The sequence below is a fragment of the Macrotis lagotis genome, chromosome 1, assembly GCF_037893015.1.
Source record: "Macrotis lagotis isolate mMagLag1 chromosome 1, bilby.v1.9.chrom.fasta, whole genome shotgun sequence".
In the NCBI taxonomy this organism is placed as follows: domain Eukaryota; kingdom Metazoa; phylum Chordata; class Mammalia; order Peramelemorphia; family Peramelidae; genus Macrotis; species Macrotis lagotis.
This window is the reverse complement of record NC_133658.1, coordinates 228,529,745-228,557,588: the sequence shown is the minus strand read 5'-3', so window position 1 is coordinate 228,557,588 and position 27,844 is coordinate 228,529,745. Positions and strand designations below refer to the sequence as shown.

General features: G+C 36.8%; 1 protein-coding gene across 1 annotated transcript in view; it reads right to left on the bottom strand.

Annotated features, from left to right (window-relative positions):
• Positions 1 to 345: 345 nt before the first annotated feature.
• BCO1 (beta-carotene oxygenase 1) overlaps positions 346 to 27,844 on the bottom strand; it is a 40,654-nt gene continuing 13,155 nt past the window's right edge. Inside the window, exons 3-11 of the mRNA XM_074209738.1 lie at positions 27,298 to 27,427; positions 24,847 to 24,994; positions 23,202 to 23,349; positions 20,390 to 20,613; positions 18,398 to 18,655; positions 12,082 to 12,187; positions 8,026 to 8,120; positions 6,339 to 6,450; positions 346 to 3,791 (exon numbers count right to left, since the gene is read on the bottom strand). Of these exons, the coding sequence (XP_074065839.1) occupies positions 3,595 to 3,791; positions 6,339 to 6,450; positions 8,026 to 8,120; positions 12,082 to 12,187; positions 18,398 to 18,655; positions 20,390 to 20,613; positions 23,202 to 23,349; positions 24,847 to 24,994; positions 27,298 to 27,427 (1,418 nt within the window). The 3' untranslated portion in view covers positions 346 to 3,594. The remainder of the gene's footprint in view (positions 3,792 to 6,338; positions 6,451 to 8,025; positions 8,121 to 12,081; positions 12,188 to 18,397; positions 18,656 to 20,389; positions 20,614 to 23,201; positions 23,350 to 24,846; positions 24,995 to 27,297; positions 27,428 to 27,844) is intronic.

The following is a 27,844-nucleotide window of genomic DNA, read 5'->3' as shown; positions in this document are numbered from 1 at the left end:
TTCTCTCTCTGGGTATAGATGTTATTTTTCCTCATGAACACTTCAGAGAAGTCTTGGATCATGGCATTGCTGAGAATAGCAATATAGTAATTCACTGTTGATCATCTTACAATATTCCTGTTACTTTGTACACAATACATTTCACTTTGTATCAGTTCATGTAATTGTTTCTAGGTTTTTTATGAGAGCATCCTGCTCATTACTTCTATTCCATCATAATTACATACCATCATTTGTTTAGCCATTCCCCAATTGATGGGCATCACCTCAATTTCTAATTCTTTGCCACCAGAAAAGAGCTGCTATAAATATTTTTGTATATATATATATATATATATATATATATATATATATATATATAAAAGTCCTTTTCCTTTTTGTCTTTTTCTCTTTTGGGATATAGACCGAGTAGTGGCATTACTAGGTCAAAGGATATGCATGGTTTTATATCCCTTTGTGCATAGTTTCAAATTGCTCTACAGAATGACTGAATCAGTTCACAATGCCACCAATCATGCATTAATGTCTCATTTTTCCCACATCTCCTACATTTGTCATTTTCCTTTTCTGTCCTATTAGCAAATCTAGTAAGTATGAGGTGGCATATCAGAATTGTTCTCATTTGCATTTCTCCAATCAATAGTGAGTTAGAATATCATCATAGGCTTAAGATTAGACATCAACAAAAACAATAAATTAAGCTCTGATTTGTAGTATTTACTGATTTTTGAGGTGTGAATACTCACACTGTAATCTTAACAATACTGAGCCATTATGAACTGGCTCCAGCATCCCCTTGTTCACAAACCTTCATTTATATCCTTAGCTTTAATAGTCAGAAATCTTTTACTATTACTAGTCCTTTGTTATCAAAGAGCACCACATCAACCAATCAAGTGGTGGTGTGAGTTGTGCAATCATGTTTATTATCATGAGGAGTTTGCAATATAAGGCATCCTTGGCATCTGCCTTTATCAGGATTGTTCATCTCAGGATGTGATTGATAGGAAACAGGACTATTGGTTGCTGCAGAAGTTTCTTGGCCTTAAATTGGTTTCAGTTCCTCCCATAGCTGTGAGGTTCCACAGCTCAAGTCAATAGTCACAAGTAACTTAAAGTAAAAGCATTGAATAAAATAGTATAGTAAGAAAAGTCAAACATTTCCTTCTAGAAATCTGGGGCACAGTGCTCCACAAACACATCAGCATTTTTAGGAAGGGTAGAGACATATTTGGAGTATAATACCTATGAAATACAAATGACAGAAACATGTGGGTCAAAACAATTCATATCTTAAGAGCTCTAAGGCCACAACGTCCTTTCTCTGATCATGGAGTTCTTAAGCAGACTGCCCCTGAGTAGAGTGTCTCTGCTAGTAGGCTGCTTAACTGGGCTACCCCATACTTCAATTCTTTATTGCTACAGTTAGCGTCTCTTAAGTGTATAACTAGCTCTCTTTGCTGTCAGAGGTTAAACCTTAAAACTTAAGCTCCTTAAACCTGTTTGAGGGGCAGCCAGGTGGCACAGTGGATAGAGCACTCACCCTGGAGTCAGGAGTACCTGAGTTCAAATCCAGCCTCAGACACTTAATAATTATCTAGCTGTGTGGCCTTGGGCAAGCCACTTAACCAACCCCATTTGCCTTGCAAAAAAAAAAAAACAAACCTGTTTGAATATTGTCTTTCTTTGGGCCTAATTTTTTCTCAATTGCTGGTTTCTGCCTGACTTGTGTCCAGGATAGTAACCATTTTCAGGCAGCCAATTCTAAACTTGCTTACTAATTTCACTAGAGAAAATGTTCACTCTTTATAAAGGAATAACAAAGTGTTAACCAATTTATACCTCATCATCTGTGATTATATCCTATGGGAGAAATCGGTTGGTTGGGGACTAATTTACCCTCTTACAATACTAATACTTTCATAAGAGAAATTTAGTTCTGTCATTTTACAGCTATTGAATGGTAGGCAAATCATTTGATATTTCTGGGTCCCTATCTTAAGTGAGGGTGCTGAACTAGTTTATCTCTAAGGCCCCACTTCAAAATCTTATGTTTCCATATTTTAAGGAAAACAAATTGACTGTAAAAAGAAGATATCAAATGATTCTGTTGTGCAAATTCAATTAATTTCAACTAACAATTATTAAATGCCTGCTAAGCATAAAGTCCTATGCTCTAGGGCTGGGGATATAGAGATAAATTAAAGTTCCTGCCCTCAAAGAGGAGATATATGCAGATAAGTATCATACATGGGGGAAAATGTGATAGGGGCAAAGGCAGATGTAAGCAAACCATTCTTGAAAAATCTGAGGAAGAGAATCACTTTCAGTAGTGTCCAATCCCCACTATTCCACAGCAGAAGACCATGAATCTCTCTTCAGTTTCTCCAGATCTCAAGGTGAAAGTGGAAGGTACTGGCTTTTAGTAATCAACAAATTGTTTGGATGTAAATACAAGTGAGATACAAGCCTAATTGAGACAGGGCTTTAAAAATGTAATCATAACTAAACAAATGGGAGCATATTTTACTAAAAACCAGTGTTAGTATATGGAGTTTGTAGGAACTAATTTACCGAAACTGAGGACTGAAGGTATTTGGAAATTCTACTAATGAAATTCTTAAGAAACAGTGTATCAGTTTCCTAATTGTGTAGTTTTATAAAAGGAAAACTAGGATTTAGGAAGGAGAGAACTTTTATCAGCCAAGTACTTCTTTAACCAATTAAAACATTCTCTTTCTGATACATATTTGTCTATTCCTGCTGGTTAAACTCTTCCCTACTATAATAAGTAACATTGTAATAGAATATATAATTTATTTTAGGGAAAATTTAGGTATAATGGATGCTCAAAATAAACTATTTTCTTTTTTCTTCAGTGTTAGGTACATAGTATTCACTCAATAAAAATTTGTTGACTAATTTCAAACCAGGATAAAAAAAGAGGCAGTATGGTGTATCTAAAAGAAAACTGGATTGTGTGTCAGAAAAAACCTGCATTAAAATCCTATCTCTGATACCTACTGATAAGTCACTGAACCTAAGCCTCTCTGAGACCTTAGTTTACTCATCTGTAAAATAAGGATAAAAATAGTATCTAATTCTCAGCATAGTTATAAATATCAAATAAGAGAATATTCAAATTTTAGCCTAGCAAAATTTAAAGTACTTTTAAAATATCAGCTATTAGGATTGCTAATTTTTTTTGCTAATATTTTTTAACCAGATTTGTAATTTCATTGGTGTGAGAAATGCCTGCACCAGTGCAGGTTAGCAATTTACCCATGAATTATTGTCTTAGAGTTTGCCTGGGTATTAAAACTTAAAAGTGTCTTACTCATGATTAGCCTTCTTGACTCTAAGGCTGACCCTCTGTACCAAGCTACTTCTAATTTTTATTTCGATTTAAATGAAATGAAATAAAAGTATTGTATCTTGTTTGCTTTTTTCCTTCCACTTAATATAACATTCCAAGAATAAAAATTAAATATAATTGTACCAAGTAAGGAAAAAGTTTTCAGGCTTATGTTCCTATAAGATCCCATTCAGAGTGTGTTTCCAACTATCCAAGTAACATCAGTCTAGGCTAGTCCATTAGATTAGTGTTGAAGCAACGATGTCTTCCTGCTCTTCAGAAGACTCCACAGAAGGAATGAATAGCCCATGTAGATCCAGATGTATCTCTGCATCAACTGATGCCCGAGCCAATTCTGTAAATTGTTTCGCATCCAGTATGAGCAGAAAAGGTGATTTCTTGGGGTCAGTAGAGACAATCACTGACAATATAATACCTTCAAAAGAAAAAATGAACAAGTTTGAAAAGTTGAAGTTTTTTTCTGTTTTCAAAATGAAAGGAATCTTCATTAATGTTGAAAATCAAACCCTGAGAAAAACAATTTAGTGTTGGATAACCAAGTCCTAAGTCCAAAAAAGAAAACTTGAAGTCAAAACTTAGACTTTTTCTATTCTGATCTTCAACATTCAAAGCAAAAGAAAGACTTTAACCTTAGCCATCTTGGCTGTTATCTCTTTAATATGAGGCAGGGACTTAACAGTACTGTCTAGTGTAACTTTAGTATACTTTTGGGATTGACCCAGAATAGCTGCAAATGTTACTTTCCTTGTGCCAATGTTGAAACTTCTATTGCTACTAGCACATAGAATATCTGCCCATTAGGAGATAAACACAAAGCATATGAGGTATTTCCATAAAATTAGTTGGAGAAATAGGCCTAGGACTTGAGGTCTATACTTTAGACTTAATGTCTAAGACAGAATCCCTGGAAGAGGTTTCCTAACTTCCATCCTGGATTTACATTTAACTGGATAGAAAGAAGTTTATGATGTGGTTCTACTCTTGTAAAATGAGGAGATATTGGAATTAAATGCTGGACTTGGAGTAAGGAAGACCTGGGTTCAAATTCTGCTCTGATTCTTATTATTGTGTTATAGGAGAGAACTTAATTATTGCATGCCTCAGTTTCTTCATCTGTCACATAGGGATGATAACATCTGTAGTGACTATCTCATAGGATTGTTGTAAGATTCAAATGAAATTAAAATAAAGAACATTACAGTGATATACAAATGTTAACTAATATTATTAATACTGAAATAAAGTTGAATCTGAGAAGAATTAGGGGTAGCTTGTTGTGTGGGTCTATGGACCAACTTGATAGCTTAGGAAGATGAGCTATTATGTAAAAAAGTGTCATGAAGATTGTAAAAGTGAAATCTATTTCACTAAGAAGGGAATTCAACAAATTCTGGTTCACAACAATGGTTGACCATTGTTAAAATTTTCTTTTTTAAACCTGAAAAGGCCTTTAGAGATCAGTCATGAATATGGAAACTAGAACCCAGTGATGTTAAATGACTTAGTCAAGGATATACAGTCACAGAAGTTGACCAGAACTCATGTCTCCTGACTTCTAGCCCTCTGATGTTTCGATATTTCCAAAAGGTTTAAACGACATTTTAAAGTATTTTTAAATTTTTAAAGTTCCTTTCTTTCTTTCTGTAAATCTCCTATATTTTTTGTTGAATGGCAGGTGTAACATCTCCACTAAAATTTGGGAGTGAGGCAGCTCCTGCTTCCATGAGAATTAACCTCTAACTGCAACTGTCTCAACATTCAAGATATTATACATCTTTAAGGGGGTATGAAAGAAAGTGATGAAGTAGGACCACAGGGGCAGATGAGCCATAGTGGAAAGGTAGAGACAGGGCATGTAAAAAATGATTCCATCTCCATAGAAGGGGAAGTTGAAAAACCTAGCACCCTACCACCACATTATAAGGGACTTCATTCCTATGAAGGATTAACTTGTATCCACTCTGGGTTATATAGCCAGTAAATGCCACAACTGGGCCTCACATCCAGGCTTCTGGACTCTTAAATCTGGAAAACCTCCTGTTGTAGTCTAAGAGTTCTTTTTTTTTCTTTTGCAAGGCAATGGGGTTAAGTGGCTTGCCCAAGGCCCACACAGCTAGGTAATTATTAAGTGTCTGAGGCCATATTTGAACTCAGGTACTCCTGACTCCAGGGCCAGTGCACTCTACACTGTGCCACCTAGCCTCCCTCAAGTCTAAGAGTTCTTAACTAGGGTCTGTGAGCTTGTTAATCTATCTATCAATCAATGTATCTCCATATAATAGATTTTCTTTTCAGTTTACATTTTTCATTTATCTAGAAACATTATTCTAAGAAGTGATTCATAGGTCTCTAGACTATCATTGGGATTCATGATGCAAAAAAGCAGCATATACCATGCTGCTTTTCATGGATTCCCTCCATCTATCTGCATGCTGGCAATATCTATATACATGTTCTTTTCACCTCCCTTTCCCAATCTAGTAAAATGTAAATTTCTCAAGGCCAGGGACAATGTCAATTTTTAATTTTTTTTACATTCCCAGGATCAAATACCTTACACATCGCTAAGTAAAAGCTTAGGGATAGGAACAGGACTTGTGATTTAATTGGTGTAGGAATCTCCTGGATGAGGATTCTTCCTCTACCAATGCAAGTTGACACCTTCTCTGTCATTTACAATCTTACTGTATTGCTTCAAGAGTGAGAACTGAAATGATTTGCCTGATATTACATGACCAGTTTAGCAAAGGTAAAATTTGAAAGCAGATCTTCTTGGTTCAGAGATCAGCTCTATCCAGTAGAATGCCCTACTTCTTAGTAAATGAATGCTAGATTGAATTGAATAGGTTTGAGATGGAAGCAATGATATTTTCTGACCCTGCCAAATTAGGTGCTTGGGAAGTTGATTCCATGGCTTACTGTGAAAATAGAGCAGAGTAGTCATTAGGCCAAAAGCTCTTACCATCATCTTCTTCTTGTGCATCAGGTGCAGGTACAAATACAGGCTCAGCAGGCCAACAGTGCTCCTCCCCCCATTTTAATGATGACTTTGTCAGAATATCAAATTTCACTATCTGTGTATTTAAAAGAAAAAACAAGTGACTGAATTTTTATATGTGTTTTCTATATCTTTGAGTACAATGCATGTAATCAAACTTTCTAACTAACACATTAAAACGGGTATACAGAGGAAATGATTGGATAAGAGCAATTCTCAACATTAAAAGTAAACATTTATAGAAGTTTTGAGCATCTGTATAATTCTGACAGAAGAGTCACAAGTCTGTCGCATAGGGAAAATAAAATCCTATAGCCTGAAAAGATTTTACTTGTTTTCCAAATAAAACTTGAGGTTAACTTTTTCAGAATATAGATTAAGTCACAATTATGTACATAGAGAAGCTAGGCCAGGAAACCAATTTGATGATCTCTCACAACTGGCAGAGGAAAGTTGATGCATGGTCCTCCATCCTCATTGACAAGCTGACACATGGACACTGTTGGCTTTGATGAGCCTCAGTGTTCCACCATCCAGTTGATGGCTCAATTTATAATTCAGCTAGCAGATTTTGTACTTAGGTTGCATTTCATTCATTTTTCATCATCTCTTCTTCCATGACAACATATTATCTCAAAAAGATTGATTGCTTTTCTTTATGTTTATAATTCCTTTATATGAATTCAGAAGAGTATTCTCTCCATTTAATGTCATCTTCACCATATCATCATCATCATCATTATTATTACAAATACTTTTCTAAAATGCTAAGTAAATTACACCCATGTAATTTAAATCATGACTCTATTAATTTGGCAATTTTATCAAAAAAGGAAACAAGGAAGTTCAGTGACCCTTTTCTCAGTCCTCATGGTCCTTGAAATTTCTTCCACATTTGGCAGTTCCTTTTTCTTACAACTCTCTCTCTTACCTTAATGTGTGATGCTACAGAATCCTTTTGGAACAATTAGATGGCTCAGTGGATAGAGCACTAGACCTAGAGTCAGAAAGTCCTGGGTTCAAATTTGGCTTCAGAAATTTACTAGTTGTGTATTCCTGGGCAAGTCACTTAACCTTGTCTGCTTCAATTCCTTACTAGTAAAATGAGCTGGAGAAGGATATGGTAAACTGCTCAGTATCTTTGCCAAGAAAACCCCAAATAGGGTAACAGACAATCAGACATGCACTGAAACAACTGAACAATACAGTATTGTATTTTTCCTCTTGCCTTTCTGATCTATTTCTCTGTCTCCTTCACTAATTTCTCCTCTGCTTTATTATCCATTCATATGGGCATTTCTGAAGGCATGATATTGACTTGCTTCTTTTCCCCTTTCAATCTCCCTTAGAGAGTTCTATCATTATCATGATTTTAAGCTATTGCCTATATGCTAATAACTAAGAAATCTTTACCTTTAGACCTGATCTCTTTCCTAGTCTTTAATCAAGCACTCTATTAGATATTTGAATGCCTTGTCAACTCAGTTCAGTACCCTTTCTTCTTTGAATTGGCACCTCTTCCCAGCTTGCCTATTTTTGTTACTGGCACCAGCAGTCTTCCATCCATTTGGGTGTGTCCCACTTAAAAGCAAATTGATTCATCATCAGAGAAACTAGTGTGTGATATTTTAATGATGTTTAAATATGTTACCTTTGTTGGAATTGGATTCCACTGCACTTCTGCTGCATAGATATATCTGTATTTTTTCCCATTATAAGCATAATTAATACGGGGCAGTTCGATCCCTAAAAGAAAAAGTGATTTATCAAATGAAGAGATCAAATAGATCATCATTGAGACTTCAAAAGGAAAAGGATCATCCATTTCTTCCTTGGTAAATTTTCCAGCCTTATTTCTGTTAATAAATAATAATAGTTCACATGTTTGGGGATATTAATGGTCTTTAAAATTTTTTTTATACACTTTTATCTAGAGAAGCAACAGGATATAAGTGGAAAGGTACTGACATTGGAGTTCAGAGAGCCATTCTGAATCCTGGTTCTGCTCTTTATGTGCATTTTAACCTTGGGCAGATGACTTCACCTTTCTGGATCTCAGTTTCCTCATTTGTAAAATTATAGAGTTTGATTAGAGAGCACTAATGTGGTGTCCAGCTCTGCAAAGCTATGTTAATTTGAACTTCACAACAATCCTGTGAAGTAGAATATTATCCCCATCAAATTTGAAAATAAAGATTAGAGAGATGGAATTGAATTTCCAAGGGTCATTGGCAGAGCAAAGAATCAAGAACATATTTTCTGATTTCAACCCTAAGCTCTTTCCATAGCATTACTCAGGCATCCTGAATGACTGATTTATATCTGACCAGGGTAAAGTCTAGGGAAAATATAATTCATTTAAATATGATATCCAAAGTTAAATAAAACCTTCTCTCTTAATTAATTTGACTCCTATAGACTATATAATAACTTAGGAAAAAAATATATCTTTTAAGACAAATCCAATATAATTTAATGACTGAAATCACAACTGTCTTCTTTTAGCTCTTTAAGGAAAAAAATTCACATCCTTGTGATTCCATATATGTGCACACATTTTATGTATCTGTTGCATTTAAGCTATCTTTATAAGTTAACAAATAAAATCAATGTTAGGTATTAAACTAAATTGACAAATCATTTTATGAAATGTTTTCAGTAAGATGTGAGGAAATATAAATGAAGGCAAGATGTCAGGAAAAAAAAAGAAAATCCTTCAGAAGAAACTTTAAAGAGTGAACAAACTTTCTACCTGTGTTTAAAAAGAGGAACTTGAGGATGCATGAGACTATTGGGTGTAACAGGAAAAGTTTCAATGGGAGTGGGATATTGATCTGGGGAGGAGTTGCCTTGCCCCATAAATTAGTAATTAAAAACTCTTTCATGTACATAGCTATCTAGCTAGATACCAAGGTGAGAAGCTGCTAGGAAGAATTTCTCAAGCCCCCTGGGGGTGAGGAGATAATATCTTGGCCCTGATAAAGAGTATTTAGACTGGGATGACCTTCATGAAGCAAACCAGGAAACTTGACATGTTAGGCCAGTTTCCTGCTAGGCTACTGCCTTTTTATAAGCATTGTCTGTGGCACAGGTCAAAGATAATTTCCTGATTCAGAGTGTAATCAAATTTCAAAACATTCCTTGTGCCCTCAAGAAAAGAAATAAGGCTCTGAAAGAAAGCCCCTAGGAAACTGGAGGTTGATAGGACAGAAGGCCTGGGACTCAAGAGAGCTGAGATTCCAGAAGACAAGGGAGAAGAATAGGACACTAATTATGAAACAGGCCTGAAACACAATAAAATGGAGTAAAGTCAGTTCATTCTTCTAAGGAATACCAAACAGAAACTGACCCAGGTATAGCAATACTTTACCAGAAGAGGGTTTGTTTTTATTGGCAAATTCAAATGTTTTGCCAAACATGAGTCCATTACTGACAGCATCTTATTTTCAGTGGTTTCCTGTCTTCCTGAGGAGTGGCCCTGCACCTGCCCACAGATCTGGGTGTTTGGTGCTCCCCAGTCACATAAACTAATATTGGCTTCTTTAATCATGCAACTTAGAAACTCCAGGTCTCAAATACAATTTCTGGTCTACATTCCAACTAAATTAGGCTAGCAGCTGTTCTATACATGCCATCTCTTGCCTCTTTGTATTTGTGCAGGCAAAATCTACCATGCCTGGAATGTACTTCCTTCTCCATTAGGAGAGGCAGTGGGTATAGTATTAGTCTTGGGAATCAGAAAGACTTGAGTTCAAATCCTGTCTCAAATACTGGGCAAGTAACTCTCTCAACTTCAATTTCCTTATCTGTAAAAATGGAGATAATAATGGAAACTATATCATAGAAGACCAAATAAAAATAATGTTTATAAAATGCTTCACAAGACTTAAAATATTTTATAAATATGAATTCCTATTATTGTTATTACTATTATTATTGTTATCCTTATCTAAAGTCTCAAAGAAGGGACTGCCTTCTTTATTTAACATGCTCTGATTCTTTCATTTTGAAGTATATTGATCTTCCTTAATTTTCCCAGACATTTTGTCTGATCTCTCCTTTGTTACCATCACACCCTATGATATTTCTCTGTATTCAGTAGAATGTAAGTAATGAGCATAGGGACTGTTCATTTTTTGTCTTTGTGTCTCTTAGGGTTTTAGCTGCAGACTTTCTATGTAGCAAGTGCATCATAAATGTCCAATTGAATTGAAGATTATGTCAGACCCAGCTCATTCCTAGGAGTTAAATTTGAAGCTTTCTTTTTGCAAGGAATCAGCTGACACCTGGGAAAATAAGATCTCCGATTACTAGTTTTGGGGGAGTTATTTTCTAATTTTGTTGATTTGTTTAGGGACTAGTTTAAAGAGATATTCTAATCTACCAATTTAGGTTCCCTTCAAACTTTGTTCAGACAAACTCTTCAATAGTTACATAGTTTTCATCTTCTACAACATTGTAATTACAGGCAGCCTTCTATAGAATAGTTCTAAGATATTATTAATTGGTATATTCTTAAGGAGCACAAATTAATTTTAATATTTGTCTAATTGAGGAATAATTTTGATGGGAAAGCTATGATCTCCAAACCTATAATATATTCCATAGTCAAATAAACTAGAAATAATTTTTGAGTAGTTTTTTTCAGGACATTGCTGTCTTTTATTATTTTTTTTTTGCAAGGCAGATGGGGTTAAGTGGCTTGCCCAAGGCCACACAGCTAGGTAATTAGTAAGTGTCTGAGACCGGATTTGAACCCAGGTACTCCTGACTTCAGGGCTGGTGTTTTATCCACTGTGCCACCTAGCCGCCGCATTGCTGCCTTTTATTAACACAAATAACTGAGGGTTAATTATTCATTATATCTTTTCTCCCCTGGACAGGACAGGATGCCTGAGTATGGAGAGGAAATGAACCCAGCCAACATCTTCCACTTTTTCTCTAAAAATTTCTACCCACCTTTACAAAGCTGTACTTTACTTAGCAGGAGAAAAGCATATAGTAGATATAGCATTGCTAAATATAAGAAGATAAATCTGGCTTTCCAAAGTGATGGGAAAGTTCAGTCTCACCTTTTGAAACTGTCCAACAGCAAAGTAATGACAGTAATAATTTCCATTTCTGTATTATTTAAAAATTTACCAAATTTTTATCATAGCAATTCCTTGAGTTGAATAGGGCAAGTATTATTATCCTTATTTTACCAAAGAGGAAATAGGTCGAAAGAAATAGAAGTGACAACTTTAAAGAACTATGGTTAGTAAGATGGATGTTTGGATATGTGCCCCAGTCTCCCAAATAAAAGTTCTAGTTTTCATTCTTTTGGAGTTAATCTGGGAGTTTTTCCTTTTTTTGTCCCTATCTGGGAGAGGCAGTGTGATGCAGTGGCAAGAGCATTTGATTTGGAGTACAAGTATTTGTGTTCAAATTCTGGCCCTGTCACTTATTACTTCTATGACCTTGGGTAGGTCACTTACCCTTGCTGGATCCCAGATTCCTCATCTCTAAAATGAGATGTTTGGGCTAGATGAACTCTAAATGATGTGAAACACACATTTCAAACCATGTATCCTTTTCAAGGTAGTATGGCCTAGTTGGATGATTACACTATGCTGAAATAGGGTTTGAGTTCAAAGTGAGGATGCTTCATGAAACTTTATAAAAATCTGTCCCCCTCACTAAATATGAGTAAAGAAAATCCATTTACCTTCATATAGCTCTTCTGATTGGCAGTAGACTTGGTCATCTTTTTCCTTCAGAGCAGTTGCTGTTGTTGATTCAAGTTTGACTAAATTCTCACCTATTTCTGCATCCTAAAAGAGTTTAATATTTCAAGTCATTTTTTTAGGTTTTTTCAAGGCAATGGGGGTTAAGTGGCTTGCCAAAAGCCACACAGTTAGGTAATTAAGTGTCTGAAGCCAAATTTGAACTCAGGTACTCTTGACTCCAGGGTTGGTGCTCTATCTACAGTGCCACCTAGCCACCCCTCAAGTCATTTTTTTTCTACTGGAATGTTTCTTTTGGATGAAATTTACATGCATAAGAATCAGATTTCCTTTAAAAACTTCACAAGTGATCCCTCTAAAGCCTAGAAATTATTATATCTAGAATGAGAGAAATCCATCTTTAGATCATCTCTCCAGCTCTTTCACTTTATATAGGAATACTGATGTTCAATGAAGACAAAAAACTCTCCTGAGGTGGTTAGTGATAGATTTCCCGATGACTACATTTTTCATTGTACCACATAGTCTACTTGTTTATGTTACAATAAGAATAATAAAACTAATATTGATAACTCAATTTCATACCTATTCTATGCTTATAAGGCACCTTTCTCATGGCAGTCCTGGGAGATAGCTAAGGCAAGTGTTATCGTCCCCATTTTACTAATGAGAAAAAGGAGACTCCAATAAGTTCAGTGTCTTGCTCATAGTAATACAGCTAATGGGGTCAAATCCTATATTTCAACCCAAGCTCCCTTGACTCTGTTATCAGTCAACAAGCATTTATTAAGTGCCTACTATATGTCAACTACTGATCTAAATGCTGAGAATACAAAGAAAGGTCAAAATGTGGTCCTTGTCCCCAAAGAGCTCATATTCTAACGAAGAAGGTGACATGCAAGATCTATGTAATGTAAGTGGGAAGTCATCTTATAGGGAAGGTAGTAGCAGTGGAATAGGGAGTGGGAGCGCAGTCCCTGGACCTTTCCATGACTGCATGTTTCCCCAATTTATCAAATACTTTCACTACTAGTTATAAACTCCAGCTTTTTAGGAATATATGATTGAATAATTTGAAATCTCATCACATTTTGAAGTGGCATGTCACACCAGAAACTTCTCATTTAGGAGAGAGAATTCCTGGGATTTTGCTTTGGACCTTTAGGTCAGATATTCTATGTGTGTGGCCCTCAATTCCTCATTCCTAAAATTGGGAATGATAATCTGTGTCCTACCTTCCTGAAGATCAAAGAAATAATTTCTGTTTTAAAGACAGACAGGTAATGCACATTTATTAAGCATCTGAGATATTATTAAGTAACAAACATTGGGTCAACCTCTGGTAATGCAAAGAAAGGTAAAAAGACAATTCTGCTCTCAAGGAGCTTATAGTCTAATGAGGGAGACAAGATGCAAAGAATTTTGAACAAAAGTGTGTTATAAACTATAGAGGCTATGCCTGGTATAATTCTTCTAGAAGTAAATCACTGACCTAATTCTTTTCTTTTTCTCTGAACTTATGTCTCCCTGGTGACTAAATATCAGGAAGTCATTCAGGCCACTAATATATACATAGTTAGGAAGGGATGATAGAACAGAGCAGGACCAACATATGCAAAGGGGCAAAGCAGATATTGTATAGGTACCATCTATGGATCCATTGTGATGTTAACAGTTCTGCAGAAACTCCTGGCTGCTAAAATGGGTGATCCTGTCCCCATCAGGAGTCATGGATTACCAAGCAAGAGTTTATGAGGATTTGGTAGGCAGGGGAAAAGCTGGCATAGCAGGTGGCTCTGCCATTATTATTAGGTGGTATCTAAGGTCCTAAGGTGTTTTTGTATGTATATGTGTGATTGTGTGTGTGTGTGTGTGTGTGTGTGTGTGTGTGTGTGTGTGTGTGTATTCTTCCATCTCCATGACTTTATAGTGGTTGTTTTTCCATGCTGGAATATTCTTTTTCATCATTTCTTTCTCTTAAAATTCCTGGCTTCCCTTAAGATTCTGCTTCTATGTCATCTTTGAGTTCCTGCTAGGTATCAGACATTCTGCTAGGGCAAACAAATATAAAAAGTGATTTTTTTTCATCTATTAGCTAATACCCCAATTACCTTCCTGCTTCTTTAGTTAAAATTCTTAAAAAAGTTGTCTACAAATTTTTTGTTATAAGGTATATATGTCTAGGAAGATGGAGGGAATGAAATAGAGGCAGGTAAATAAGATATCAAAAGGAAATATAGGGGATAAAAAATAAATTATCAAGAAAATATATTTTAAAAAATTATATTGGCTAAACTTCTGGATTAAATTTTTTTAGGTTTTTTTTTTTTTTTGCAAGGCAAATGGGGTTAAGTGGCTTGCCCAAGGCCACACAGCTAGGTAATTATTAAGTGTCTGAGGCTGGATTTGAACTCAGGTACTCTTGACTCCAGGGATGGTGCTCGATCCACTGCGCCACCTAGCTTTCCTGGATTAAATTTTTAAAAGAAAAACTGTCTACACTCATTCTCTTCTAAGCCCTCTGCAGTGTCTTCCATCTCCATTACTAAAATGAAACTACTATTTTATTTCTGTTGTCACTGATCCCTTAATTGACAGATCTTATGACTTACTCAATCCTCATCTTTCTTGACTCCTCTGGAGTATTTGACACTATTGACCATCTTCTTCTGTATACATTCTTTTCTCTGGGTTTTTTTCTTTAACTGCTGTCTCTTGGTTTTCCTTCTACCTATCTGATCATTTAATTTCTCCATCTGTTTTGTTGGATCATCACCCATGTCATTATCTAAACTGTGAGTATACACCAAAGACTGTCAAGGACTGTCTTTGCTTTTCTCTCTATATTCTCTCAGTGATCTCATCAGTTCCTATGAAATTAGCTACCATCTCTTTGCAGATGATTCCCAGATAAGTATGTCCAAACCTAATCTTTCTCATAAGTCTCAGTAACACATTATCTGCTGCCTATTGAACATTTCAAACTGATCAAAGAGAACTCATCTTTCCCCTAAAACTCACCCTTCTTTCAAACTTCCCTATTGTCAAGGGCTCTTCTGTTTTCCTATTTACATAGATTTATAACCTAAGTATCATTTTCAGCTTCTCACTCTCACTTACCCCACATATTTAATCAGTAGCCAGATCTTACTATTTCTATCTTCACAAAATCTCTTGCACATGTCCCCTTCTCTGCACTTACAAGCCACCACCCTAATTCAAGCCCTCAATTACTTCTTGTCTGAACTATCGAAGTAGATTACTAATTATATGTATTGTCCCTGCTTCAAGTCTCTCCCTATTTCAAACTATTCTCCACCCATATGCTAAAATAGTTTTCCCTAAAATACAGATCTTATCACATCAACTCCTTCCCCTTTTCTCCCCCCCACCCCCCATAAAAGGCCAGCACTTTTTATTATTCCTTGGATCAAATATAAACTCTTCTCTCTCTCTTAATTTAAAACTTCACAATCTGACCCTATCTACCTTCTCAGTCTTCTTATTCATCACTCCTCTCCATGCATTTCATAACTTAGCCTTATGGGCTTACTTTCTCTTCATTGTACACAAATACCCATTCTTCCATCTCCATGACTTTATAGTGGTTGTCCTCCATGTTGGAATATTCTTCCTCATTTCTTTCTCTTACAATCCCTGGCTTTCTTTAAGACCCCACTTCTATGTCACTTTTGAGTTCCTGCTAGGTACCAGACATTCTGCTAGAGCAAATATAAAAAGTGAAACAATACCATCCCTGAAGGAGCATACATTTCACAAGAGAACCTTTAGGTAGCCAAGAGATCTTTCCCTCCGGAGTCATTTCTGTATATGTTGCATATATTGATAGATGCACATGCATCTTTCTATCCCCAACTCTTTGGACAGAGGCTGAGGCATAATAATGTCTTAAAGGTTTGTTGATTGATCCATTGTGTTTTAATCTCTCATTCTGGGTATACTTTTAAGTTAATTTCTAAAACCTAGGTCTGACCATGTTATTCCATGCGCAAGAAGCATCAGTGGCTCCCCATACAATTCCTCTGTTGGTCTTTTAAAACTTTTCAGTAATCTGTTTGCAACTTCTCTTTCCAGACTGATTATACAATTCTTCTCTACATAGACTATATATGTTCCATACAAACTGGCCTACATACTTTTCCTGTGTATGACAACCTGTTTCTGGCCTTTCTGCCTATGCATGCTGCCTCTCTGCCTTGAATGCTCTCCCTCTTCACCTTTACCTCCTAGAATCCTTATCTTCTTTAGGAAGTCTTTCCTGATTCCCTCCAGCTGTTAGTGCCATCCTCCAAATCACTGTTCTGTACACACACACACACACACACACACACACACACACACACGTATGTACTTGTATCTATGAACATGTTAGAATTTTCCCTGTAGAATGTAAACTCCTGGAAGACAGGGACTCTCACATTTGTATTCCCTAGCAGGATGTTAGATATGTGGTAGGAACTTAATAAATGCTTGTTGATTATCTGGTATAAGCTGTACAATACCTCACAGAAAAATCACTGTTGTCCTTGGGCTTTCTTTGTCAGAGGTTCCTGTGTCATATTCATTGAAGAGTCTGAGAAAATACCAACCATAAGACCTATGATAATCTCATCCCACCCTTCCTTATCCCAAGCCCTCATCATTATCTTGAAAAACTCCTTGCCCTTTCCTAAAATCTCTCAGGTTTTGGTAAAAACAAGAAATAAGTTTCCAAGATATACAAATATATGATAATTATATATGAACTTTTGTTTATAGTTCAATTCGTTAAAAAAAATTTATTAGGAGTCCCCTATGTGTTCAAAGTAAGCTTGATGTATTATAGTTACAGACCTCCTGCTGCATTTCTCAAACTTGATTTTCAAGGTGTAGGTAGGTCTACATAGTCATATTGGAACCACAGCATAAAACCAGTCAGGCAACTTATGAGACAGAATAGGACTTTTCTATATAAGCAGTAATAAAAACAACTTGGTCTCTTTCTGGTGGTAATAGGGGGTAAGTGGCTTGGTCAAGCCCTAATAAACACAAAAAAGGTCTCATGCATTTCTCTTAGGATAGCAATGGTAGGATAAAAGTTCCAGGTCTTTTTGTAGAACTCATGAAAAAGAATGTGAATTCCCTGATATTTTAAAAAGGACTACTTGAAGGTATCAGTTTTTACATTTGGAAAAAAAAAGCATAAGATAATGCCAAGTTTATTTTCTTTCATTTGAGTTCATGGCCCCCTTCCTGTAATTAATTCTCCCTTGAGGGGGATGGGAGGATCCCCCAATAGTTGCCAGTATTTTGGCCTAGTTATAACCCTACTTTACAATGAGCCCTTCAGTAAGAGTGTAGACAAGCCAGTTCTGTGGAGTGTCTGTACATGTCTGCCCTACCCTGCCTCTCCCCTGCTCTGCCTCGGCCTGGCTCTACCCTGCCCTGGACACCTCCACATATCCCTACGTAAACATGTTCACAGGTGCCAAGGATATCTGTCCTTCCACACCTTTATTCTGACCTCAGTTGGTCTGTATATTCAGAAGATTTAGGATGTGTTACCCAATTTTATCTGAGAAATATTCCACCATGAAAATGGGCCCTTGGTGAAAGTATAGCTAATTATTATTTTTAGAGACCCAGCTCCCAAATGAGCAAGTTCCCCCCCTTTTTTTTCCTTTGATCATCATCTCAATTTCCTAATCTATAAAATGAAAGGGTTAGACTTGATAGCTTGTGATTTTCTTTCATTCTTAAATTCTATGACCCTATAAAATATTTTTGAGAGAGGATGATAGATATGCCCATCATCTTTCAACCAAAATGCCTTTATGATATAATTGAGCCATGTGAACCTTTTTTAGCAAAGTAAGACCAAGTACATGATCTATGCATTCTATTTTAAGTTGTAGTTTGAACTGTTCTTAAATAGAAAAAAAGCTGAGAAGACACTTTTCTCAACATCATTCCAAAATGACCAAGGTAATTCTCTTTTTTCAGAATTTTTTTTCTTCTTTGAACTAGAAATGATATTTTCTATGGCATTAGTCATCACAGACAAGAATTCATATGCTTATCAAGCTTCAGAGTACTTAGATTGGTCTTTGGGTAGTAGCTCTGGCTTCATATTTGAAACCTTCCTAATTTAGAAGGATCTTGATTAACCCAGCCTTCAAGAAACCTAGGCTCACCTTCATACCACGAGGCATGGAAAAAGGATTTTTGTGTAGGGAATTTACTTACTTTTAAAAAGTCCATTTGCTAGTTTTTGTTCTTGTTTTATAATTACAATACCTTGTCCACCTGGAGAGGAACAACAAATCTCTTGAGGGATGGTATAGAAGTAAGTTTAGAGTTCTGCTCAAAATATTGATTCAAATTTGCCAAGTAGAAGAGCTGATAAAGACTATGGTCCTTGTAGGAAATGACATCAAACACAATATGACCATCTTCTTCATAGGCATTTACATGATGGAAGATAACCATAGGATCAGCATAAAACTTGTTCAGCAGTGTCCGTTTTGTCTTTCGATCAATGATGTGAATATAAGTCTGAAAGAAGATGGACATAAAACACTGGTCAACAAAAGATGTGAGTTTTTCCACTATCCCATGAATGTAAATGACCAGTGATGTTTGTAAAATTTCTATACTGCACCACTCCCAAACCTCCCTTTGAAGCTGATCTTAGAGTAGTGTTTGCTTTCAGGCTGCATGATGACTCCTTACCTATAAGAAGACAATGAGCAGTTTTCATTTCATTAGAGTACCTTCTCCTTGTTCCTACCCCCGGGAGTCACAGGAGTCACTCCATACATTTCTTATCCTTCTTTTTATTTTATCTTTTTATCTTAATCCTACATTTGACATCTCCTAATTATCAAGTGATATAGTATCACGGGGAAGGAGTTCTGATACTTTGAAAAGTCTACATTTGGAATTTCCTCATGGGCCATTTGGATGTGTTTGCGTACTGATGTTCACTTTCATATTCATATTTATTCTTCATGTTTTTACTTTTTTCCTAGCCTCCTTACCTGATTGTCCTGGATTAACCAAAAGACTTGCTTGTGAGAAAGTGATATTTTTATTTTCTCACAGATTAGTTCTAAACTATTCTCCCATCCCCCCTCTTCCTCTTTCCTTTCCTCTTTTCCTCCCTCTTTTTCTTGTTTTTTTTCTCTTCCCTTTTATTTCTCCATTCTAATAACCAAGCATTACACAGGGCAGTGTGTGTGTGTGTGTGTGTGTGTGTGTGTGTTGTGTGTGTGTGTGTGTGTTTATGTATGTGATTTTGGAGGGAGGATCAGAGAGAGAGAGAATGTGGTCAGATTTGTTAGTAGTTATTATGGAAAACAGTTTCAGTTCCTTTTCTTCACTATGTCATGACCTCATAATCTGGGTTTACCCATGTAATTTGAGAAACATTTTTCTTCAATTATACAAATTTATTTTTAGGCCCCTTCTGATGCTCTCTGCTTTAGATGGACCCTTAAGCTGAATAACTTTTGTCCATTTCTATGGGAATTTAATTCAACAAACATTTATTAAGTAGTAATGTATAATAAATGTTCATTGAAATGAATTGAATTGCAAGGTACTCCAGTCAGATGAAAATGGAATGATCTCCACCCTCAACTGTATACATTCAACTGTATGCATGAAGATAGAAATCAAGGACTCACATTCTAATTTCCCATTCCCTACTGAGAGTAAGTAAATAGGGAAGCTTTTGAGCCCTCTGTTTGTTAAACAGCTGGGATGGACACATCCATATTTTATTTGACCTCCTTTTCTTCTCAACTTCAGCCACATCCTGCCTTCTATTTAGTCTGCCAGATCAGAGTCCTGGGTGGAAGGGGTCAGTGGATAGGGTAAAATGTGGAGGGAAAACTGAAGTGGCAAAAAGAACAGAAGGAAGGAAAAAGCAAGAAAATTTATTAAGTGCTGACTGGTACCTTACAAATATAATCTTATCTGATCCTCACAACAATCCTGAGAGGTAGGTGGTATTATTATTATTGTTGTTGTTGTTGTTGTTATTGTTGTTGTTATTATTATTATTATTATTATTTATTATTTTACAGATAAAGAAATGGAGGCAGACAAAGGTACAGTGACTTGCCCAGTGTCACCTGGCTAGTCTGATACTAGATTTGAACTCAGGTCGTTCTTATTCTAGATTCTGTGCTCTATCTACAGCACCACTTGGCTCTCTTTGGGATGTTTGCTGGGATTACTAATCCCCCCAACAGCAGATACCTATGATCATAGAATGTGATATACCTTATCTTCTTCATGGAAGGTAATACAGGAAGCCCAGTTTGTGCCTCGAATGTAGGCAGTGGCCATCTTTAGAATATCCAACTTAAAGGGTTGCTCTAAAAAGATGATGTAGTTTTCAGTAACTCCAAAACTGTGGTAATAACTTGGGTTGAGAAGAGAGCGGGATGGAATAGAGCAGATGACTTCAAGATGTCTTAATAAGTTGTTTTTCTTCTTTTTTTTCTCTAAAGAAAAATTCCCAAAATGTTGGTCCACATTCATAGCACACTACATAATTAGAACATATGCAATAAAGTTACATAGAGGAGTAGTCTGTCACTGTTTCCATTGTAAAGGAAATTAGATCAAGAATTCTACTACTTCTGCTGCAAATAAAACTACAGAATTTCCATATGGTCTGTTAAATCCCTTCCCCTTCTGACCCTTAGTTCCCTCTCTGTAAAATCCCTCTAATGGCTTAGCCCTACCTGATCTAAAATAATAGAAAACTTCAGTCATCAAAACTGTCTGATATTGGCTAAGAAATAGAATGGTAGACCAGTGGAATAGACTAGGTGCAATAGGAGGAAATGATTATAGTAATATGCTGTTTGATAAGCTCAAAGAGTCCAGCTATTGGGATAAAAACTCTCTCTTTGATTAAAAACTGCTGGGAAAATTGGAAGTTAGCATGGAAGAAACTTGGATTAGACCAACACCTCACACCCTATGCCAAGATAAGATCCAAATGGATATAGGATTTAGACATAAAAAACAATATTATAAGCAAAATAGAAGATCAAGGACTAGTTTACCTGCCAGATCTATGGAAAAGGAAGCAGTTTATGACTAAGGAAGAGATAGAGAACATCACTAAAAACAAACTAAATGATTTTGATTACATTAAATTAAAAAGCTTTTGTACAGATAAAGCCACTGTAAACAAGATCAAAAGAAATGTAGTAAAATGGGAAACAATCTTTATAACTAATGTTTCTGACAAAGGACTCATTTCCAAAATATACAGAGAACTGAGTCAAACTTTTTTTAAAAAGCCATTTCCCAATTGACAAATGGTCAAAGGATATACAAAAGCAATTTACACATGAGGAGATCAAAGAAATCCATAGTCATATGAAAAATTGCTCTAAATCATTACTTATCAGAGAAATGCAAATTAAAGCTTCTCTGAGGTGCTACCTCAACTCTCAGACTGACCAATATGACCAGAAAGGATAATGATCATTGTTGAAAGGGTTGTGGGAAATCTGGGACACTACTACATTGTTGGTGCAGCTGTAACCCATCCAACCTTTCTGGAGAGAAATTTGGAATTATGCCCAAAGGGCAACAAAAATGTGCATACCCTTTGATCCAGCAATACCACTACTGGGTCTATTCCCTGAAGAGATGATGAAAAAGAGTAAAAACATTACTTGTAAAAAAATAATTCATTGCAGCCCTGTTTGTGGTGGCAAAGAATTGGAAATCAAGTAAATGTCCTTCCATTGGGGAATGGCTTAGCAAACTGTGGTATATGTATGTCATGGAACACTATTGTTCTGTTAGGAACCAGGAGGGACAGGAATTCAGGGAAGCCTGGAGGGATTTGCATGAACTGATACTGGGTGAGATGAGCAGAACCAGAAAAACACTGTACACCCTAACAGCAACATGGGGGTGATGATCAACCTTGATGGATGTGCTCATTCCATCAGTGCAACAATCAGGGCCAATTTTGGGCTCTCTGCAATGAAGAATACCATCTGTATCCAGAGAAAGAACTGTGGAGTTTGAACAAAGACCAAGAACTATTATCTTTAATTTAGAAAAAAACCCTGATATCTTATTGTCTGATCTTGCTATCTCTTATGCTTTTATGTTTCTTCCTTAAGGATATTATTTCTCTCTCATCACATTCAATTTGGATCAATGTACAACATGTAAACAATGTAAAGACTGATAAATTGCCTTTTGTGGGGGGGGTGGGGGGAGGGAAGTAAGATTAGAGGAAAATTTGTAAAACTCAAAATAAATAAAATCTTTAAGCAAAAAAAAATAAAATAAAATAAAATCCCTCTACAAATAGCTAGGTCCTTTCCCAGTCCAGAGTCCCTGCTTCTAAGTGTGTACAGTATTTTTTTCAGTTCTAGTCAAATAAGACCACAACTCAACCCATCCCCAGGAAGGACCAGGAGACATCTATGCAAGAAAGCTTCAGACTTGGGACAGAAAATACCTGTATTTCGCCAGGGCCCTATAGCAATGAAACTAGCAGATATGTAAAAAAAGCCTGCCAGAAAAGGGAGGAAAGGGTAGTTATTAAAATATTTTCTGTGGTGAGGCCATGAAGGGGCCTCTGAACTCCTTTATGTCCTTTCAGTGAGCAATGCTACCACATAACCAGGAGTTAAGTTTAGTGCATTGGGTAAAGCATGTTTAATCATACTCAGGTATAGATGGAAAATAGGGGTGGGGCTGGGTACAACTTAGTGATAAAAGACTTTTCTTCCTTTAGCATCCAGATGTTGGTTCCAGAGCTGTCCTTGCTATAATGATGTTATCAAAGAATCATAAGATTTAGAGCTGAAGAAGACCATAGAGACTACTTAGTTGTGTATAGTAAGATCTAATATATTAGTGAATCTCAGAATCACAGGTCTAGTCCAAACCAAAAAGAGGAAAAGAACTCTCTATTCTTAGAGGAAGAAAAATGATAAAACATTCTGAGTGAGTGCCAATGCCAATAAAATCCTCAGAATAGACTCCTAGGGCAGATTTTTCACTTTAGATCATTGGTGTGGAAGAGAAGATGCTCATCAGGAATACATACCTGGTATTGTGGAAGGTATTTTGAACACCAAATATTTCGTTTTTCCCTTGTCAACTATGGATGTGCCCATGTTGAGGACATTCCCTTGAGCATCATAGTGAGGATGAGAAGTCGCCACATTTATGGCTGCATAATTACGATAATCAACCTGCAAAATGCCACAGAACATACTGGTCAACAAATAAGCCCATGTAACAAAGCCCTGCTAAACCAGAAGAAGCTTGGAATCACCCCCCAGCATGAGTTTTATAAAGAGTAAAAATAAAAGACTATTTGCCTGGATCATGAATAGAGGCAGGCACTCCACAGGTCTTAGCAACTGCCTGGGGATCTGAGGATTATTGTGTTAATCCTGACTCAAGCAGGCTTTGTGATTCTGGGCTAGCTCCTAAATTCCTGCCAATTGAGTTTCCTGGAGGCATAAGTCTGCAGGTTCTTCTCATAGGCTGACAGAGATTGCAAAGATTTGCAGTTATCAGTTCAGTAAAATTATTGAATCAGAAATACTGTGGCTGTCTTCATAGGAAGGCCTTGGATTGTTGACCTCTGGAGCAGAATGTCTCATTCCTTGCCTATTATAATAGCTACTTTGTCAAGACCCATCTAAAGGGAAGCACCCATCCTTTAAATTAGGATCAGGAACTTAGAGTTGGAAAGGAATCATAGTCCAACCCCTTTATTTTACTAATGAAGAGGCTTAAAGATGAGAAATCAGTAGAAAAAGCTAGAAATTGTGATATTTTAAGATTTGAACACAGGTCTTCCTGACTGCAAGTCCACAGAAGGGAACATGACATTAACCAGAAAACCACTCCCTTTAGAGAACTTTCCAGGTACATTGCAGAAGCATCAAAACTTGGAGCTGGTCCTGGAGAAAATGATGAAGCATTTGTCTATGGATCAGAGGAACCATATGACTGCTCTTTGTACTGGCTAAGAAAGTTAATTTGGCTTCCCTGCCACACCCATGCTCATTACTCAGATTCATAGACTTTCAGAGTTGGAAGAGGTCTTGGAGATATTCTTATCCAAACCCCTCTTTTGATAAAGGAGGAACAGAGATTCCTATGAGTTAGTGGCAGAACCAGAATTTGATTTCAAGTCTTTTGACCCAAGACTTTTTCCACTGTAGCACATTCTAACAAAATGGACCAATATCTTCAGGCCATATGCATTTGGAGATCAGGCTGCAGGGTCATGGAGTCATATCTCTATCCTCTGAGGTTATGGTCAGTCTCTTCAGCAGTTACATGGTACAGTTGGTAGAGCACTGGCCTTGGAGTCAAGAGGACCAGAGTTTAAATCTGGCCTCAGATAGTTGACTCTTACTAGTTGTGTGACCTTGGGCAAGTCACTTAATCCTAATTGCCTCACATTCAGTAGTCCTGGTTCATATCTGGACCCAGACCCAGATGGCTCTAGAGTAGAAAGTGAGGGCTAATGATTTAGCCCAGCACCTTCTCACTTAACTCCAATTCATGTGTTTGTTATGGCTTTACCTCTCTAATATAGTGGTCTTCTTCAAGAATGAAGGACAAACATTATTTGCAGTCTCTTTAGGCCCAAGGAAGCTCAATTAGAACACATTCTTGAATTAGGGCTTGCAGAGCAAAGACAAGTATGTTGATTTGAAATTCACAACTACCTTCTCCAGGGACTCCAGAGTTTCTGCATTGATTTTCCAAATATAATTTGTCTCTGTAGTAGCATAGAAGTCTTCCCCACATTTCATGATGTTGATTAGGCAGTTATCAGTGAAATCTGGAATAGTGTGAGACAAGTAGGAAAAAGCTCTGGGGAGAGAAAGAAGAAATAATTTCATTCCACAGATCTTGCTCTGCCCCAACCAGTTAGCACAGAGAAGAGATTTCAGGGGCTCCTGTAATGATTGTGCTCAGGAAGAGTAGTCTCCTAGCCTGGTTTGATGGGTGAATGCTAGAAAGCACAGTGCCTCTCAAAAAACTGAGAACAAGCTAAAGAGATATCAAGAAGCACAAAGAACTAAGAAATCATGAATTTTACTCTCCTCTGGTCACAGACAGTATGGTGCAATGAAAAAGTATACAGGATATAGAACCAGAGATTCAGAGCTAGAAGAAAGTTTAGTGGTCATCTAGTCCCATGATCATCATTTAACAGATCACAAAACTGCAGCCTGGAAAGTAGAAATGATTAGACCAAAGTCACACAGCAGCAAGAAGTTTCTAGGACTTAACCCATGCCTTTTGGTTCCAAATCCAGGGCTCTTCACTTATACCATTAGAAGAATTGGATTTGAATCCTAGATCTGGAAGGGCGACCTTACCCCACTTTGAGCTCTAAGTTTACTTCTCTGTAAAATGAGGAGGTTGAATTAGATGAGTTCTAAGGTCTCTGTCTTTGACTTGAGTCAGTAAGTACTATGTATGTTTTGATTCTTAATCCCTCGGCTAGTGGAAACTAATAGAAAAAATCACCTAACCTTGGGTGATACATTCAGTACATTTGAAAGAAAGATGACTCTAAAATCAGAGGAACACATTTTAATTATGTCATTGCCACCTAATTACTTGTTTGGCTTCAGGCATCTCTTCACCTCTGGGCTGGGTTGCATTAGATTAGCCAAATATTGCTTCCACGTCTAGATCTATGATCCAATGTCCTTAAATCTACAAACATTCGTTAAGCACTTAGAATGTCAAAAACTATGTTGGGCACCAACAAATAGAGTAACAAATAAAAAAGAAACTAAGCTGCTCCTCAAGGAGCTTTTATTTTACTGGGGGTGGGGAGGGGCAGAAGACAAAGCAGGAGAAGATACAACCAATATATGCATAAGCAAGTAAATGTAAAGTAAGTTCATGAGAGAAAGAATGCTAATTACAATAGATCAGAAAACATTTTTGTGAAGAGGTGGTCCATGTTGCTCTTTAAAGGAAACTAGGGATTCCATAAAATGAAGGGAAGTAAGAAATGCAGACATGAGACATTGCCTGTGTAAAGGATGGTGGTAGGAAATGGAATAGTTTGCTGGCCATTGACTGGAATGAATATTGAATATTGAATAATAATATTGAAAGGACCAGGTAGGAGCCATATTGTGGATGGAAACTATCTGGGTGTGTTTATGGCAACTCATGAGGAAGAAAGATGAAGAACAAGAGAGAGGGAATGATTGAGATTCCTGGAGGAGACTGATATGACTAGGATCAGGAGTACAAGAGTGGTTGGTTTTGGCAAGAAAAAGACTGCCTCTTCATTAGAGACTGGAGGAAGGGAGAGAATAGGGAATTATAAGGAAGGATTTTGAGTTGTGAAGTAGGAGAGAAGAGGGAACTCCCTGTAGATAAACTCTCTTTTCCCAGTAAAGGAGGAAGTGAGATTCTCTGCCTCTGCATTTAGTTGTCCCTTCCAGTAGTCCTACTATTATTTAGTTATGCTGTATGCTTGAGAACCATGTGGTCTAGAAGCCTAGGAAAGGTGTGGAGAGAGGATCCACTGTAGTTTCTTATCTCTTGGTAGAGCAATACCAACTGTTACCAGTTCAACTCTGCTCTTTTTTACCTGTATGAATATTTACAAGTCATTTCACTCTGAAACTCTAATTCTTCATCTATAAAGTGAGTGGCATGGAAAAATTATTTTATATGGAGTCAGAAGATCCTCGTTCACTCTCCAGTTACTTCCTATCTGGGTAACCATGTACAAGTAAACACCCTTTCATCAGGCCTTAGTGGGGTGGAACAAAATGCTATTTCTGAACTCTATGAATCTATGCTCCCTGGATGCTCAAGCTCCCTTCACTGATGAATCTATTTGAGACATCTGTCATATTAACTTCAACTTAAATGTCTGTGGAATTGATATGACTATTCCCTAGTAGCATTATTAGCAGTCCCTAATCTGATAAATAAAAATTTATCCCAAGCCTAAAGGACCCTAGGACTGCAAATCAAAAAAACTCTTGTGATATTGTGACTTTGGCTGTAATAGATAGAATAGACAGAGGAAGGACAGAAGAGTTTCAAAGCAAGACAAAGAATGAGAAAAGACATGAAAAAGAGTTTTAACAGTGAGAACTTTTGAAGGCAGATCACAATTTAAAACAGGTAGTTACTTGGAAAATATATTTTTGCAGGGATCTGGATAAGCCATAGTTCCAAACTCTGAAACCACAATCCTGTTGGCTTCAATATTGGAATTGTAGGTGTCACTTCGGAGGTATTTGCTTCGGTAATGAACTTCACCTGGAACAGAAGCAACAGAATCTTCTCAGACCTAGATGGTTTTCATTGTTTCAAAATTTGTTTCAGTGGTTTCCTTTCCTTCATGCTTTAGCCCAATGTACCAAGAAATATTTATCTTTGTGTCCTCAGAGTCTAGAATATAATAATAGCTAACATTTATATGGCAACAACTAAGTATTAGATGCTATAGGGGGCTAAGTGCCTTACAAATATTATCTCATTTGATCCTGACAACAATGGGGGGGCTGGGTAAGGTAGGAGCTATTGTTATCCCCATTTTACAGATGAGGAAACTGAGGTGGATGGAGGTTAAATGACTTGCCCAGGGTCATATAAATAGTAAGTTCCTGAGGCCAAATTTGAAAGCAGGTCTTCCAGATGCTGGGCCTGGTCCTCCCCAGCTACCCCCAAGAAGGG